Consider the following 19,129-nt stretch of genomic DNA (forward strand, 5'->3'; position numbering starts at 1 on the left):
TATCCTGACGAATATAAATGACGCCCGGGACACTCAAATAGAAATCACAGACTGGGACACCGGGACGCAAATGACGACGGGGACACAGGGAATATAAATGACGACCCGGACACAGGGACACAACTACAACGGGGACGCCGGGGGGCACAGGGGGATATATAAATGACGACGGCAACAAAGGAAATGGTCGATTAGCAATCACCATCAACAAAGCTCAAGGGCAATCAATAGAATCATGAGGTATAGATCTGAATACGGATTGTTTTCCCATGGACCATTATGCGTTGCATGTTCAAGAGTCGGTAAACCTGACAATCTATTTATATGCACAGACGATGGGACAGCAAAGAATGTTGTATATTCGCAAGTTTTACGTAGTTAAAAACATATATATATATATATATATATATATATATATATATATATATATATATATATATATATATATATATATATATATATTTATATATATATATATATATATATATATATATATATATATATATATATATATATATATATATATATATATATATATATATATATATATATATCACAGGTGGGACATAGGGACACAACTACAATGGCGCGTAACTAATATGGCGCGTAACGACTTACGCGCGCGGGGGGGCTTGGGGGGGGGGGTGCGAAGCGCCCCCACCAACTAGGTGTTGGGTTGGCGCGAAGCGCCACCCCAACAGCTAGTATATATATATATATATATATATATATATATATATATATATACTAGCTGTTGGGATGGCGCTTCGTGCCACCCCAACACCTAGTTTGTGGGGCGCTTCGCGCCCGCCCAAGCCCCCCCCCGCGCGCGTAAGTCGTTACGCGCCATATTAGTTACGCGCCATTGTAGTTGTTTCCCTGTGTCCCACCTGTGAATTTAGATAGATTTATATGTGTTTCAAACTACGTAAAAATTGCGAATATACAACATTCTTGGCTTTCCCATTGTCTGTCCATATACAAAGCCGTATGTACTAATAATGACGTCATATGCAAACGCTCTTTTTACAAACAAACAAACATGCATACACACAACTCGTTTTTATATAGATAGATAGATAGATAGATACAATACAAATTAACTACGTAAAACTTGTGAATATACAACAGTCTTCGCTGTCCCATTGTCTGTGCGTATAAATAGATTGTCAGGTTTACCGACCCTCAAAGATGCAACATACAATTGTACATTGGTAAAGCAATCTGTATTAAGATCTATACCGCATTTTTCTAGTGATTGCCCTTGAGCTTTGTTGATGGTGGTTGCAAATGTTAATCGAATTGGGAATTGCAATCTTTTAAATTGAAAAAGCAGATCCGTTGGAATCATGGGAATGCGAGGAATAAGAACAGCCTCACCCTCATAAGGCCCTGTCAAGATTGTGGCCTCTATTAGGTTTTCCATTGTTTTTTTTTACGGCAAGTCGCGTGCCATTGCAAAGCTTTGGTGGGTTGATATTTCTTAAAAGTATTATTGGTACGCCTATTTTTAGCTGTAGCACGTGTGGTGGAAACCCTGAAGGATCTATGGAATTTAAAAATTCAGATGGATAATTAACCGCCTCATTTGGTTCCAAAATACAAATTAACTGCGTAAAACTTGCGAATATACAACATTCTTCGCTGTCCAATTGTCGCTGCATATAAATAGATTGTCAGGTTTACCGACCCTCGAACATGCAACGTACAATTGTCCATGGGAAAAACAATCAGTATTAAGATCTATACCACAATTTTCTAATGATTGACCTTGAGCTTTGTTAATGGTGATTGCAAATGCTAATCGAATTGGGAATTGCAATCTTTTAAATTGAAAAGGCAGATCCGTTGGAATCATGGGAATGCGAGGAATAAGAACAGCCTCACCCTCAAAAGGCCCTGTCAAGATTGTGGCCTCTATTAGGTTTTCCATTTTATACAGCAGTTCTTTTGCAAAAGAATCATTTTTGCAAAGCGAAAAAAAAGCTGTTAATGTTGTGTCCGGTGGATTCAGGACTCTGTTGCACGTTGGTTTCCGTGAAATAAACACGTTGACCATTCTGTAAATGTACCGCTAAGTGAACAACAGCTGGACTACGTTCTTGTATCGGAAATGAAAAAATTTGCCAAACAGCTTCATTACTGCTTATGTATCTTCCAGCCTGATATTGTACGATTTCATCGAAATCTTTGATTTCGGGCTGCAAGCCAATAACTGCCATGTCACTGCCTTTGTTGACGTATTTACATATGTATTTGATTGCCTTTACGGAGTTACAGTATTCAACGTTTATGTGTGCATTAAATGTTTTTGATAATAATGGGGAATATGCAACCCACTGGTTATCTACTTCGATGGTGGTACCGTTACGCTTCTTTATTATTGCTGTTTTACCGCCATCTTCAGTAGATCTTCTTCTATATTGTGGGTAACCATCATTGCCAGTAATTGTGTTTGATACTAAAAGTCGAGGATATTGCTTTGTGCACCTTCCTTTGGCCATGCATGGTGAATTTTCGTTCAGTGCACCGCAAGGTCCATGTATCATATTTTTTACAATAATATCATGTAACCCCTTATCGACATTTTTATCAGGTATTTCAGCGGAAATCACATCATCAATTTCGTTCGAAGTAATTTTTTATGTAGCCAGATTAGTATATGTGCGTGTGGCAAACCTCGTTTTTGCCATTCCACTGAGTACATCCAGCATCGCACTGACCCAAACACTTCAAGTTTTACAACGTAGTTTATCAGTGATTTCAACTTTTGCCGGAAGACACGGGCCGTAATGTCATGCCTATGAACCGCCGATTGTCCTTGAAGTAAAAGCTGCAGTATCTCGTCCCAAGATTGATTACATGTAAATGTAATAAATAAATCTGGACGACCATAGAGACGAACATACGCAATAGCATCTTGAGCATATTCATGCATATGACGGGGACTGCCAGCATATGACGAAGGTAAAATTGTTAATCTTCCAACGTTTGTGGTATTACCGTCATTTATAACTGCATCTCGCAAATGAATGTATTGTTCAGAGCGGAGCTTGGTCTGATTCAGGCGGATATATAGCAAACGTTCTGATTCAATTTTAGCATACATATCAACGACGAATTGGTGAAACAACTCACCGCATTTTAAAATATAATTTTCTTCATCCTGCCGAATCATTAGTCTATAGGAATAATAATGCATTGCACTGCATTTCTTATTCATTTCTTTGTTAGTGGCTGGATTCATCAATTTATTATGAAAGTGATAGCCGTCGGCTCCATCCCAAAAAATGATAGGATATTGTAGGGCATCGTAGTATCGATGAGTTTCAGCAATTCTTAACAACTGAGCGTTTCGCTTATGAAGAATAATATCTCGAGGTAAAAACTGATCACCGACCATAACGATTGCCACTTCGTCGATAGTTGGAGCATTGTATCTACGCACATGTTGGCCAGGAGGTGTTTTGTCAGCGGAAATAACAATTTTATGCGTATCAGTAGGCATCAAATCGATGGCTGTTTTGAACAGACGCACTAAATTATTATTTTCGTGGAAAAGATGTTGCAATTGGGAAACGATTGTCCTTTCAACGTTGGGAGAAATTTCGCAACGTGCATTCAATTCAGAATTTCTATCACTGATGAAGTACAATTGTAAAAATTTATGATTCTCGCCTGAGAATGGTAGAAGGAACCCTGCTCTATGATAAATTTGCCCTTTTACTTTGAAAGTAGACATAAATTGATCTGGATTTTCGATTTGGGCTCCAAACGACGTCATTTGGAAACATGAGTTGTATTTTCTGATTTTTGACAAAAAACGCTTAGATTCTGACGTAGTTCCAGTAAGGAAAGTCTTCAATGGCTCTGGTGGTGCAGCCAATAGAGAAAGTTAGACTTTTCTTGAGGCGCAACACATTCCCATTGTTTCACCATTGAATTTCAAGGCCTTGCAATAGGGACAAATTTTAGACATTGTCCCGATTTGAACACATCTACTCAAGCTATAATCATCGACTGGGTTGTACCTGAATGCCAGGCGATAACTTTCAGGCTGCTCTGATTCCTCGGCACGCTTTCTTTTCTTACTTTCTCTATCAGCAGCAAGCCTGATTTCTTGCTGTTGTTGTGATTCCTCGGCACGCTTTCTTTTCTTACTTTCTCTATCAGCAGCAAGCCTGATTTCTTGCTGTTCTTGTAATTCCTCGGCACGCCTTCTTTTTTCACTTTCTCTTTTAGCAGCAAGTCTGCTTCCGCGTTGCTCTGGTAGTTCCTCGGCACGCTTTCTGTTCTTTCTTTCTCTATCAGCCTCAAGCCTGTTTCCTTGCTGTTCTTTTGATTCCTCGGCACGCTTTCTGTTCTTTCTTTCTCTATCAGCCTCAAGCCTGTTTCCTTGCTGTTCTTTTGATTCCTCGGCACGCCTTCTTTTTTCACTTTCTCTTTTAGCAGCAAGTCTGCTTTCGCGTTGCTCTGGTAGTTCCTCGGCACGCTTTCTTTTCCGACTTTCTCTATCAGCAGCAAGTTTTTTGGCATAGACTCTTTGAGCATCTTCATCGGCTTTTGCCATGGTAAGTTCATCAGTCATTGTAAACTTAAACATTAATAGATTTCTACGTGAACATATGTCTTAAATATCTTGAATGACGTCACCGTCGAAGCAAAAATGACGACAACTAATTTCATGACGTCAGTCAACACAGACACATGACGTCACCTGATCCACAGACAGATCCACAGACAGAAAACTTATTTTTATATATATAGATATCCCTATTCACAGGTGGGACACAGGGACACAACTACAATGGCGAGTAACGACTCACGCGCACGGATATATATATATATATATATATATATATATATATATATATATATATATATATATATATATATATATATATATATATATATATATATATATATATATATATATATATATATATATATATATATATATATATATATATATATATATATATATATATATATATATATATATATATATATATGTATATTTTTAACTACTTAAAATATGCAAATATACATCATTCTTTGCTGTCCCATTGTCTGTCCATATAAATAGATTGTCAGGTTTACCGTCTCTTGAACTTGCAACATATAATTGCCCATGGGAAAACAATCCGTATTCAGATCTATACCGCATTTTTCTAACGATTGCCCTTGAGGTTTGTGGATGGTGATTGCTAATCGAACATTCCCTGTGTCCCCGTCGTCATTTGTATATCCACCTGTCCCCCCGGCGTCCCCGTTGTTGTTGTGTCCCTGTGTCCTGGTCGTCATTTATATTCCCTGTGTCCCGGTCGTCATTTGTGTCCCGGTATCCCAGTCTGTAATCTCTCTTTGAGTGTCCCGGTCGTCATTTATATTCCCTATGTCCCGGTGTCCCGGTCGTCATTTTTGTCCCGGTCTGTAATTTCCCTTTGAGTGTCCCGGTCGTCATTTATATTCCCTGTGTCCCGGTCGTCAATTGTGTCCCGGTGTCCCAGTCTGTAGTGTCATCTTATAATAACGTCATATACAAAGCCTTATATACTTATAATGACGTCAAATGCAAACCCACAAACAAACAAACATATATATATACAACTTATTTTTATATGTATAAATACAGTTTCTTCTTTAGTTTTTTCTTTTTAAGTTTTTTCTTTTTTTAGTTTCTTCTTTTTATTGATTTGCTTTCTTCAATTTGTCAATGTTCATTCTAACATTGCCACTTGGAAAAATCTTTACGTGCCAAGCATGCTAAAGCTCCAACAATTTATATTAAACCTCAAATTTGGGGTATCTGTTTTAAGGTTTACAAATTACTTTAATCTATCGTCAAAATATATTGAAATATTTGTGCAATTCCCAGTTTTCTTTAGTTTTTTCCTTTATTTTTATTTTTTTTGCTTTTTTTAAGTTTTTTCTTTTATTTTTTATCTTTTTTTATTTTTTTTACGTTTTTTCTTTTTAGGTTTTTTCTTTTTTTAATTTTTTTATTCTTTATTTTTTATAGTTTTTTCTCTTTAGTTTTTTTTAGTTTTTTACCATTTTTCTTTTTTCAGTTTTCTTTTTCTTCTTTATTTTTCAGACGTAAATAAATATCGCCGAACCTTTGTTTTTTTAACTAAATTCTGGTAGGCATTGATGACCTTATCCAAGTCAAAATCCCAAACCCAATCATCATCGCTATCATTTTCAGTTTTGATACGTTTTGACTCTTGTTGTCCAGGTGGATTTTCATCTAACTGCGCGGTTTTGCGTTCTTTAGCCGCAAGCCTTTTGGCATTAACCCTTTGAGCAGATTCCTTGGCTGTTTCTTCTGCCATTGTAGGATTTATACTAAAATTTCTCTTTGAATTAACTATTTGAGCAACTTCCTCGGCTGTTTATTCTATCATTTTAAGATCTATACTAAAAATTCCTCTTCACGTGCCAGGCTTGCTAAAGCTCAACAATTTATAATAAACCAACCTAAATATTTAAGTATCTGTTTTAAGGTTTTCGAATTACTTTAATCTATTGTCAAAATATTTCGAAAATTCCCAGTTTTTACATTTTAGTTTTTTTTTCTTTTATATATATAGAAAATATAATCTGGCGTAACAGACATAGTGTAACAGACATAACACACAAACAACTTATTTATATATATATATATATAGATAAATACACCGTACTTTTTTGTTTTTTATTCTTTATGGGTAATAAAGTTCATTCATTCATTCATTCATATTTACAACTGTACATATGTTACATATTTGTTATTTATTTAGGGCTTGAAGTGGCAAATTATTTAAAAGATGGCAGGATCGAAAGATTGAGATTATCAAAATCTCAAAATTTTGATTTGATGTGTATGGGAAAATGATGGGCATGGGGGTAGCTGATTACCCTCCAATCAATTTTGACTCTTAAAACGGCCCTAGGACTTTCAATTTCTGATCAAGTGGTCCCTTTTCGAGGTTTTTACAGCTCCTTTGAAACAAAGTGTCATGGTCAGTCCCCGGGCATCATCTTTAAAGGCTCAATTTGATACTATTTTTCATTTCCGTGTACTTTTGTAGAATTATAGTTAAAAAGGGCATTGAAAAGCCGCATCGAGTGGTGATACAGTAGGGTGGAGCTTATTTTAAAAATTTTGGAAATATTATTTTCTTACCCCCCTAAGTTGTTCCATATCACATGAAAACATTGTAGAAAAAGTTTGAGCCATTTATAATAATGTTTTGGGGTAGCTCAAGTACCTCAAAGATTAAGAAAAAAGAAAAAAAGAAGGATTTCGATTAAAAATTTTAAAAATTAAAAATTTTGGAAATATTATTTTCTTACCCCCCTAAGTTGTTCCATATCACCTGAAAACATTGTAGAAAAAGTTTGAGCCAATTATAATAATGTTTAGGGGTAGCTCAAGTACCTCAAAGATTAAGAAAAAAAGCAAAAAAGAAGGAAAAAGTAAAAAAGAAGGATTTCGAGCAACTTGTATTTTGCTTAAAAACACATAAACAAAATTGTTTAGTTCCTATTTATGGTTGACCGGACAGAGTCTGTTTCCTGCTATCGGGATAAGCTCTGCGGTGTTCATTGACAACTTGCAGCAGAACCAGACATAATTTAGCCGGCAATGCAAAATTTCTATCCTTCAGAGATGAACGTGTTCAGACTTGTTTGCTTTTGACCGGTTGCGCTTACTAGAGTCTCGGACACCAAGACTCAGTCTGGTGTAGTGTTTTGCTCGAGGCGATATTGTATCAGTTCTGTTTTGTTATCAGTGTTGTTTTTTTTACAATAATAAGCTAATTGTGTATTAACTTGTCTCAAGACAGTAGATTTCTATAACGTTAATGACTACTGAGCGTTGATTGACGAATTTGAATGTAACTGAGCCTATTCTTTTGTTGGAGAAGCAATGAGTTGAACAATTTTTGCTCTTTTTTCTAAAAAAAATTCACCCTACCTAAGTTCATGATTATAAATTCTGTTTTCTGTTTATTTCAGACCCAATTGAGACTGAAAATGTTAGCAAATGCAACTAGATCTCGAACGGAGTTATATCTCATTGGTAGCTCTGTGTTTGAATTAAGAGGTAGCAAGCTGCCTTCATTGCGAATGGCTCTTGGGTTCTTCCTTCATCTCCACCTTGAACTGAATGAGACCATTAGACACTCGTCGGCTGCTGCTGTAACCGAACTAGCAAAGTTTTGGCGGAAAGCTCGAATTCCAATGAGAGATCATCAAAACTGTCAAACCAAGCTTGAGCAGGCATTTGAAGAATGGCGTCTTCTCAAGAAGAACAAAGCACGAAAGTCATCAACTCAACAGGCGAGAGAGGCGGCCTTCGTATCTAGGCTCGAGGATCTTTTTGACATCACTCACGCCGATGCCCTGAACACGATGTCAATACAAGAAGACAAAGATTTCTTGTGAGCCCAGCGAGAAAAAGGGAGACGGGGGTCAATGGTTGGCGTAGATGAAACACTAGCTTGCAAGGAGAAAAGGGTGTCTGAGAGAGAGCAGCAAACACTTAAAAGACGACAGCAAACAGAGAACATACAACAGATAGAGGCTTCCACAGCCGAACTTACCACATCTGGTTCAGAGATCAGCGCAGCAGAAGACGTTGACAGTGAGGGGGCTGTTGGAGGAAGCAGAACTCAAAAAAGAAAGAGGGGCCGAAAAGCTGTAGTTACACCTGAACTAGCAGCAGCTCTTGATCGTACTAAAGTATCAGACCGCAAGGCTGTTTTTGTCATAGCAGAAACTGCCAAAAGCTTAGGAATGACTATTGACGAACTAGCTCTAAATAGAGATTCAGTTCGCCGACTCAGAGCAAAACATCGAATTCACAGTTCTGCAAGCATCAGAGCCAAGTTTCAGAGTGATGTTCCCCTCGTTGTCCACTGGGACGGCAAACTGATCCCCGACCTCATTGGAAAAGAGAAGGTTGATCGTCTGCCTGTTTTGGTTTCCGGAAAAGAAGTTTTACAGCTACTCACAGTAGCCAAGCTTCCATCCGGAACAGGCGAGGCTCAGGCTTCTGCTGCTTTTGTTTATGTGTCTTTAAGCAAAATACAAGTTGCTCGAAATCCTTCTTTTTTACTTTTTCCTTCTTTTTTACTTTTTTTCTTAATCTTTGAGGTACTTGAGCTACCCCTAAACATTATTATAATTGGCTCAAACTTTTTCTACAATGTTTTCAGGTGATATGGAACAACTTAGGGGGGTAAGAAAATAATATTTCCAAAATTTTTAATTTTTAAAATTTTTAATCGAAATCCTTCTTTTTTTCTTTTTTCTTAATCTTTGAGGTACTTGAGCTACCCCTAAACATTATTATAAATGGCTCAAACTTTTTCTACAATGTTTTCATGTGATATGGAACAACTTAGGGGGGTAAGAAAATAATATTTCCAAAATTTTTAAAATAAGCTCCACCCTACTCTCTATATTAAAAAAGAATTTTTAGAATACGCAAATTTTTGGCCTGTTTTTGCTGTTTTTGGCCATCTTGTACCATAAAACGACTGTTTTATCTCAAGTAGGTTTCAAAACATTAGAGCATAAAATTCCAGATAGCCAATCTATTTCAAGTATGAAAAAATCTTATTTGCCCCCCCCCCTTCCCATCTTGCTTCTCATATAACATCAAGCTATTCGACGGCAATGATTCCTCATACGCTTGTTGAGAAAGCAGGAGAGGGGGGAGCTGGTAACCCCATCCAGTGTATCGTAGTTTTTGGTCATGTGAAGTTTTAGTCTCTCTTTATTTATGCAGAGCGTTTTAATATGTATTGCCTTCGCCAGCTCTTGTGTAATGAACAGCCAATTTTGGGAGGCCAAGCGAAATGCGTCTCGAATAGTCCTCACTTCATTCTGACGGATTTCGGTGGTTTGGTCCTGCCAAACGGAACCCTCGCTCTCCGTTTTTTCTTTCATTGATCGTATATATTACAAATTTCTTAAAAGACCAATGTTTCTGTCTGAGGTAACGATTGTTTTAAAAGAAGAGGGGGAATTTTTTGCATCTTTATTCAGCATTAATTTCTTTTTCATAATTTCACTTTTATTAAACTCCAGCTACTATCTCAACTTGACACGCCAGTTCGACAAATTCTGGCTCGTGATTGCTATTTGAAACAAATTTTTTATCATATTTATTGAATCTCAATTTTCTATATGGGAATAAATTCATTTTCATTTTTGTCCTAGCCAACATTTTTTTTGCCTTGAGCTTTGATGAACGTGAAAAAATTTTTCTTTCTAGAAAGCGCCAGCTCGACAGCTCGACTGCAAGCTGATCAAGCTTGGCAAGATTGGCTAATCACTCAAGGGGAAGGTGATCAAGCTTGGCAAGATTGGCTAATCACTCACGGGGAAGTTGCTAAAAGCACAATACGGCTCAAGTACAATATTTTTTATCTTTTGTTGTTTGATTCTTGTCTATCTTGTTGTTTTATTTTGTCAAAAGTTGCATTTCATTTCTATGTTGTCGAGATGAATTTGTAAGAAGTACAGGGATATGAGGAGTATTTTAAATGAGCCATTAACCATCTCTCTAGAACCTTCGCTGCTGAGACGTGTCACTGTTATTCATGAAAAAAATCCTCAATTTTCTGGATGGGGAGTGGGGGGGGGGTAAATGCCTCAAGTTTTGACCATGAAAATTCCACTTGTTGAATTTATTTTTATAGATATTTTTATTGAATTTGTTTCTATTTTTTTTAAATTGTCTTCATTGTTTTTTTTTGTCATGTAAAAATAAGGATTTCTGAAAACATTTTATTCTAGAATTAGCTGCTCGTATGGGAATAATGTAAATTTTAAGGAAGTTAATAACGTCTTTACCTAAATTTATAGTCACATTATATTTTAATTATTCAATATTTTTTTTATCTAATTTTTTCATTATTGTGTTATTTTATACCATTTCTAAATAAAGCTGAATCTCTTTCTTGAGTAAATCAACATTTAATTCCACTATTTTTCCTGAAAAAGGCTCCTTAAAGAAATTTGTAATTTTCCCTGTTACTAAAATAATACAAGAGACGCTCCACTGTTCAAAATTCAAAGACATGAACTTGGAATTAGATTACTTACTAAATTTTGTGTCAGAATTTTTTGTACTAGCTTGGGAACTGTGATTGCCGACGACATTCTGAAGCCATGCTTGGAGGCATTAGAAAGCTGTGAGCCTTCTAAATCCCTTTCTAATTTTATTAAAGAGTACAACGGAAGTTTGGAAGATGTTTTTGTTGAGCTTCCAAGTTTTTTTTGTTTTTTTTTGTGTTTTGGGGTTTTTTCAACCTTTATGTGAACTACAATTTGAATTTTGCATGTGTATTTTACTATAATATTAAAGACCATTTAATGTGACTTTGCGTTGTAAAACGTAGCGAACGCAGTGTATTAATGTTGAAAGAATGTTTTTTTTTGTTTATTTTTTATTCTATTTATCTTATTTTTTTATTCCTGTGTAAAATCACATAGCTCTATCTAAATGATCTTTGGATCGATAAAAACTTCTCCGAGAAAACTTTGGGTCGATACGATTACCGCTGGAGAAACCAGAAGAAAAAAAGGGCGTTTGGAACAGATGCACTACCCGTGCTGTGACAACTTTTATGCATAACAGTGTTCCACGGGTTTCTTTGCGAGATTTTTGGGAGGGATGGATTTTATTTGTAGATTCTTAATAGTTTTTGATTGATTGGCTACTTCAGAATTTTCACTGACATGTATTTTGAACCTATCTGAACAAAATGATTGTTTTGTGGTAGAAATGCTACTTCGCCGCCGCACGATCTCTTTTGTTGTTTAAAAATAGCTTGAGGACTTTTAATTTCTGTTCAAATGAGTCGTATCGTGATAATCTACGACCTCTGATTCGATACGATCACCCCTAGGAAAAAAGCAAAAGGAACAGCCGTACTACCATAACTTGCCAAAACTTGATTTCTCACTGAACAGTGTTTTTTTATTATTATGAAATTAATGCCAACCATTTGTATAAGTTTTCTTCCCTTAGACTTGTTTGTTTGAGTTCCTTTTAAACGAGTCAACGGACAGGTTTTCAGAAACAACCTCCTTTAGAAAACCATTCCAGATGGAGCTGCAGTGTCTTACATTCCCTTCTTCAGCTTATAGGTAATCTGACTGCGCTCTGTTTCTGCCTGTTTGCCGTATTGGCTTTGCGATCAGCGGTACAAGTAGGAATAGCTCGTTGGAACGAGCTTGATAGATGTAGCTGTGGAAAACCGCCATGGGCCCTACCACAAAAACCGCCATTGGCGCAACCCAAATCTCTCTCTGAAAGGTTTTAAAATTACCTAATTGGTGCAAGAAATTGCTCTAGAGATCCTATTCTAGATCTTCTGGAATGGTACCAGCAGGGTTTTAGGAGCCCTTGCAAAAAAGCGGGCATCACATAATGCAATAGACGTAATTCATGACCTATATTGAGGGATAATCGAGTAAGAGGGTAGCTGGCTCTTAGAAGGTAAGATCACACCCCGCTTCCTCGTGCAGGAAAGTCGGATACCGTCGAGATGTGCGACCCGAGAGAGACCTGAGCAGAGATCGATTCACAAGAGACACAGTTTGACAACTCGCTTAATAAAGTTGGGATGATGACACGAGATCTTCGATTGAATGATTGTTCCTAGGGTTGATGGAATTATTTCTGATGTCATTGACTTTTCCTTTGACAAGGAAAAGTCAAAGGATTCTACCATCAGGAACCATAGCCTTTACTCAATAGTAACTGGAACTAAACCTATAGGGAAGTACGTAATGACGTCTGCTTGGCCAGTGGTATTATCGTAATATGTTTGTTGGGGGCCAATGATATTGTCAATTTTGTCGTTCATGTACGCAAGGAAAAGTGTGGGTCAAAGGACACTTCCCTGAGGAACTCTTGCCTTTACTATGGACTCGCTGGAAGTAAACCCATCGATAAGTACAAAGTGTACTCCCAGGACATTTAGTAGGCCACCCCTAATGACGTGCGCTTAGAATTGATCCAGTAATCACCTATTGCACACTTTATAGAACGGTTTTTAATATTAAAAGACAGCACCCTAATATCATATCCTTGAGTGAGAAGTCCAACCTATTCCTAATGTTGGGTATTCATGCCGTCAAATGTCATAAAGTACAGCGCAGTATTTCTATTTGTTTCTTTCTCTTTTATGGACTTCCCGAATTACTCTATGCATTTTTTTTCCTATACCATTGGTTTTGGGATTAAATCAGTCACATTATTTGTGTCCTCTTTGTTTTATTTGTAATTGTATCCTTAATAAAATAATAAAATTTTTCTTAAAAAAAATTAGATACCAAATTTGGGAATATATTGTAGTATTTTTTTTTTTTGAAAATTATTGGTTTTGGGATTAAATTAGTTACATTATTTGTGTCCTCTTTGTTTTATTTGTAATTGTATCCTTAATAAAATAATATGAAAAAAACTTCGTTTTCTTAACGAGTTAAAGAGGCTGCGTCCCAAAGTCGAACCTTAAAACGTACAGGAATTAGGAGAGGCAGTTTGGGGGCTGCCGTCCCCCAAACCCCCCGCTTTTAAAGACTTTTGTACAGGTTTTTTGTTGTGGGGGGCTGCCGCCCCCGCTCTTGGCTTCGGAAAGGCCCTCTTTTAATTAACAAAGAATACAAAACAGGTCTTTGTTTGCTACCCTACCCCACCCCCAGCTCTTAGCTTGTGTGCTTTGTGTCTGGGAAACAGTTTCAATAATTATGTTAAAATGTAAGTGGAGTGGTCAACTTCATAGTTACTAATTACTAGTTTCGGCGCAATGGTTCTCCTGTCCTCTTGTGTTTAACATTTTTCGAAGTTATTCCATTATTCATTCATTTCAATTTTTTGTTAATTAAAAGAGGGGCTTTCCGAAGCCAAGAGCGGGGGGTTAGGGGGACGGCAGCCCCCCACAACAAAAAACCTGTACAAAAGTCTTTTAAAGGGGGGGGGTTTGGGGGGTGGCAGCCCCCCAATTGCATCTCCTAATTCCTGTACGTTTTAAGGTTCGACTTTTGGACGCAGCCTCTTTAACTCTTTTAGAAAACGAAGTTTTTTTCATATTATTTCTGTACGTTTTTCTACAATACATGGTGGATGTAATTTAATAATAATTTTCCATGTTTATTTTCTCGCTTTCTGTATCAATAAATTCAAACTGACAAAATTACATAATTTTACAAATTTTAAAAAGTTAGCAGCTAGCAGTTTCGTTCCACCGACCTCTGGGTTATGGGCCCAGCACGCTTCCGCTGCGCCAAGCTGCTGTTAGTGTAAGAATTTTTCAAACAAGTGATGTTATTACAAGAGAAAATTTTACCTTCAATGGGGAAACGGGTTTTTCTAAGCTAGAAAATGGGGGGGTTAAGATTTTCCGATGAAACTTTCCAGGAAAATTACTCGAAGAATTCCGCGTCGAATGAGTCTTCGTACACCCAGATCCATAGTCGGCTGTGACCTGTAGGCGAAGAGAAAAAAAAAAAACAAAAGGAGAATATGAACATTAAGTGGCTATGCGTGGTTTCTGGAAAACAGGGAAGGAGTTATCGGATCGAGCTGAAATTTCGCGGATACTCCTGGGCCCTAGAAGACCTTAACTTGTGAATTTCAGCCCGATCGGACAACGTTAAAGGGGGGCGGGGTTGGGTGGTTGAAACTTTCGGCCAGATTTTCCCCATGAAGGAAAAGTCGAAGGGGGATGAAATTTGGCAGGTTTTTTAGTTGGAGCTTGGGCTATGAAATGCATCCCTCCCCATCCCTCTGCGACCACTGAAACCGAAGATCGCTTAACATTGTCGTGGTTCGCCTCTTTAAAGAGGCACAAGTGTGCCTCCTTGTTAATCAAGTTTTTCTTAGAAAAAAAAATTAGATACCAAATTTGAGAATATATTGTATTATTTGTTGTAAGAATTTTGTTTGAGGTTACAAGGTTACATTTGTTTGAGGTTGAGAATTTAGTTATATATAATTACAAGAGACTACGTATAACACGGCTTGAAGCTTCATGAATGGATAGACTGAGGCCATATTTTTCGTTTAGTCGTGAATTTTTGTATTAGACCGCCCCCTCCCCCATTCACATACACATTAACTCTTTGATGAAGAAATTGGGGGGGGGGATAAGACCTTGAAAAAAAAACTATATAAAAAAAAGAGAATCTGGGGAAAATCATGACAATCTTGTTTGTTTTTGGGATTTTAGGGCTTGTGCGTGCCTCCCTCTTAGAAAAAGATTATATTACTATGTATTCTTAATAAAGATTACTCAAACTAATTTCAAAATTTACTTCACACTTGTCATCTCAGTCTAACCGTATTGACATATTTTTTGGGGGTGACATTTCTCTTCTACTTTTTCTGATGATCCTCCCCGGTTGAAAATAGCATTTCGTGAAATCTTCATTGGGTATTTTTATACACTCGGTCACACGTAATTTCGTTGTTTTTCATACCGTCAGCCATTGCGTCTCAAATTTGTTTACTAATGAGTGATACAGCGCTCGGATCTAATGGTCTTACCTGAGCATTGCTTCATCGGACTCGCAAATTATTTGGTTTAAAAAAAAAAAAAAAAAAAAACCAAAACGCTTTGGTTTTTCGCTTTAATGCGAACCCAAAGCGTTATGTGATGGTCTATTACCCTTTTTTTTCAAAAAAGAATAAAGATCCCAAATTCTGCGATTCAGGTTGCCCGATAGCCATATATTCTGCTTTAGGTAAACTGTTGGAAAAGTTTTTTCAACATGAAATTAGTCTAAAGTGCAATTATGGAGATAATCAGTTCGGGTTTCGAGAAAGGTTCAGTGGCCAATCTGCAAACGCAACTTTTTTAGGTTTTCCTTGAAGAACACAAAGTATCAAAGAAAATTTATATTTTCGCTATTGACATATTGAAAGCTTTTGATTCTGCTCCGCATCCTCATGCCATCTTGTCTCTTCTAATGAGTGGAGGAAGCCCTTTCATATGTGCTTGCCCTTTGGAAAATGTATTAGGGCGCATCAGTCGTGCAAAGCTTGGAAGCCACACCAGTAATCTCATTTGTGTTTGTCATGGAGTAAAACAGGGTTCTGGTTTGTGTCCTGCCAATTTTAACAGTGCTATTCAAGTTGCTTCACCTCAGATTCCGCCTTACCTTATTGATCTCTGCATAGATGCAAGTCACCTCTCCAACGCCAATGACATTCTCCTTATATCTATTGAGGCACTACAGACTGCTGTGAAAACTATTTATGTAAGATTACAGGAGATCAGACTGTCAGTTGTCCCTTCAATGGTGAATTCCTTGTTTTTGGCTCCCAACAACTTCCAAATGTAATCTCTGCCCTAACAAAATATCTGCCTCCGCTACCGTAAGCATCTTGGTCTTCCGTTTGGAGGATCTATTGAAACAAAAAAATATACTTGTCATGAATACTCTGAAACATAAGCTAGGAAAATCTTACGGTTTACTTGCCAGAGTTAAGGGGTAACTCGATAAAAGAACATTAATTAGGATTTTTAATTATATTTTTTTGCGCCCCATGTATTTTTCCTTGTACCAATTTGATGATTTTTTTCCTGCGGCCGAACGCAATAAAAGGTGTTCTGTCTTTTCGATTTTGTAAATATTTCCTTCAGTTTCCTATTTGTACTATAAATAGTTGTATTTCTAGGTGGTGCGGAATTTTCAAAAATTGTGGTAAAATGGATGAGGTTAGATTCGATTCCGTAAATGGTCTTATAAAACCGTTGATTCTCCTCTGAACTGTATTAGGCAAAGTTAAAGTAATCTGTATGTTTTGTATTATAATTTAGATTATTCTTCGTTTTTTTTTGTGTTTTTAGGTTGTATAGGCTAAGTATTTTCTACGTTTTGTATTACGAGTTAAATTATTTTTCTTTTTTTCTCTGTTCTACTGAGCGTGAGTCTTGTTATTGCCCTTCAGTAGCTTGTGACTTTAGTCGCGTTTCTTCTTTTATTTACTCCTCTAGCATGTATTGCATGTATATGTGTAAAGAGGGTACAATTAATTGTTATTATTACTGTAGGACAAATTTGCACTTCATTTATCTAATTCTGCTCTACCTAGGAGTTAAAATGTTAGTGTTTATTGTATCAAATAAAACCTTAGTAGTGACTTGTATCTGAATCAGTAGCAAGATTTTTTTTTTTTTTTTAATCATGAGTGACCTGTTTTTAAGATACGAATTGCTCTTTTTTATGTTCTTGCTAGAGATATAGGCGTAAATAAATATAGAGTTGGATATGGCCTGATCTTAGCCTATAACACTATTACTTGATCCAAGACTACCAGATTTTAAAATTATGTTAACCCTCTTAACATTAACATTATAATATTTCTTAATTTATTTTTAACTAATAAAAACGAACTTGTAATTAGCACTTTTGCCCTTAGACCTTTTTCCTAACAGATTTATTACTCTTCCTCCTCGGGATAGCTTTATTATTTTACTGTAATTTACTACATTTTCATATAATTACAGTTTTTTCTTACCCACCCCCTTCCCTCCCCCTCATAACAATTTGATTGATACTCGCGCTTGACTGGTATATGTGCTTTCGATGTTAGCTCATTTGTTGTTTTTTTTTCAGACTATTTGTTGGAACTTATAATGTTAATGGGAAATCACCCCCAACCTCACTATCTGATTGGCTTTCTTGCGACGATGAGCCTCCAGATATGTATGCCATTGGCTTTCAGGAGCTGGATTTGAGCAAAGAGGCCTATGTATTCAAGGATAATCCCAAAGAGGAAGAGTGGTTGTAAGTATTATTAATCAATGTTGCCGGCTTTAGACTTAAGATGCTAGGCATGTATTAGGGAACCTCTCCTGACACAAATCAAAAGATAGTAATCTAAAAAATGGCCTTTTGCTTTTATGGTTGACCCATCGTTCACAGTTATTGACTGGGCCAGGTAGATTGACGGTGCATCTGAACTTCTTGTTGTTCAACACCAAACTTGTCTGAAATATATATATATATGTGTATATGTATATATATATATATATATGTATATATATGTATGTATATGTATGTATGTATATATATGTATATATGTATATATGTATATGGATATATATGTGTGTATTTATATATATATTTATGTATATAGCTTGTATATACATATATACAAGTATATTTACAAAAAGTGGGCACATTTGGTTTGAATTTCCAATCAAATTTTAAAAGGAAAAAAATATATTATGTTTAGGTCTTGTGGCTCCGTAACAAAAAAAAAAAAAAAAAAAAAAAAAGAAAAAGTTAATATACCTCAGTATGCTCTACAATCCTGTTAGCTTAGTTTGATATATTGAACTATTTTTGTTGTTCGGAATCAAAGCATAGTCGTAATCAAGAATGTTTTGTTAACATAATAACACTGATTGACTTGTTCTCAATTAATTACTGGTTATGTTTAGAACGAAAATCTTCATAATGCTACATTGATATTTTATATTTTACTCTACAAGCTATCCAAAGAGACGCTGTGTATTTAAAAATGGGCGCGACAATGCATTAAAAAACTATAGTGGCAACTATTTTTGGTATAATTTCCTCCTTTTTGCTTTTTTTATTTTCAACTCTTTTATGCAGTAGTATCTTACCAAACACTATCCTAATAACCTTAAAATTGATCCTCCCTGTATGACATATTAAAAAAGAAGCCAAACTTTTTCACTTCGTTTTTAAGCTTTTGGAGAATTTCGGTTTTTGACTCATAAGCACAAGTTTTTAAACAAAAAAGTATATGAGATACAACATATGTTTTGAAAAAATGTATCTACTTCCTAGCGATAAAAGAAGATAACTTCAAATAAATAGACATATTTTCAGACGTTCAAATCACTTAACGGTAAAACCGGGGCGACTTCCAAAAAAAAAAAAAAAAAAAAAAAAAAAAGAAAAAGTTAATATACCTCAGTATGCTCTACAATCCTGTTAGCTTAGTTTGATATATTGAACTATTTTTGTTGTTCGGAATCAAAGCATAGTCGTAATCAAGAATGTTTTGTTAACATAATAACACTGATTGACTTGTTCTCAATTAATTACTGGTTATGTTTAGAACGAAAATCTTCATAATGCTACA

The 19,129-nt window shown here is 36.1% G+C and overlaps 1 protein-coding gene across 2 annotated transcripts in view; it reads left to right on the top strand.

Annotated features, from left to right (window-relative positions):
• The first annotated feature begins 10,227 nt into the window (after positions 1-10,227).
• The window catches only part of LOC136035503 (uncharacterized), an 83,341-nt gene continuing 74,439 nt past the window's right edge, over positions 10,228-19,129 (top strand). For both annotated transcript variants that reach the window (XM_065717337.1, XM_065717338.1), the window contains exons 1-2: positions 10,228-10,409; positions 17,629-17,799. In XM_065717337.1, the coding sequence (XP_065573409.1) occupies positions 10,243-10,409; positions 17,629-17,799 (338 nt within the window). In that variant the 5' untranslated portion in view covers positions 10,228-10,242. The remainder of the gene's footprint in view (positions 10,410-17,628; positions 17,800-19,129) is intronic.

The sequence above is a fragment of the Artemia franciscana genome, chromosome 14, assembly GCF_032884065.1.
Source record: "Artemia franciscana chromosome 14, ASM3288406v1, whole genome shotgun sequence".
NCBI lineage: Eukaryota > Metazoa > Arthropoda > Branchiopoda > Anostraca > Artemiidae > Artemia > Artemia franciscana.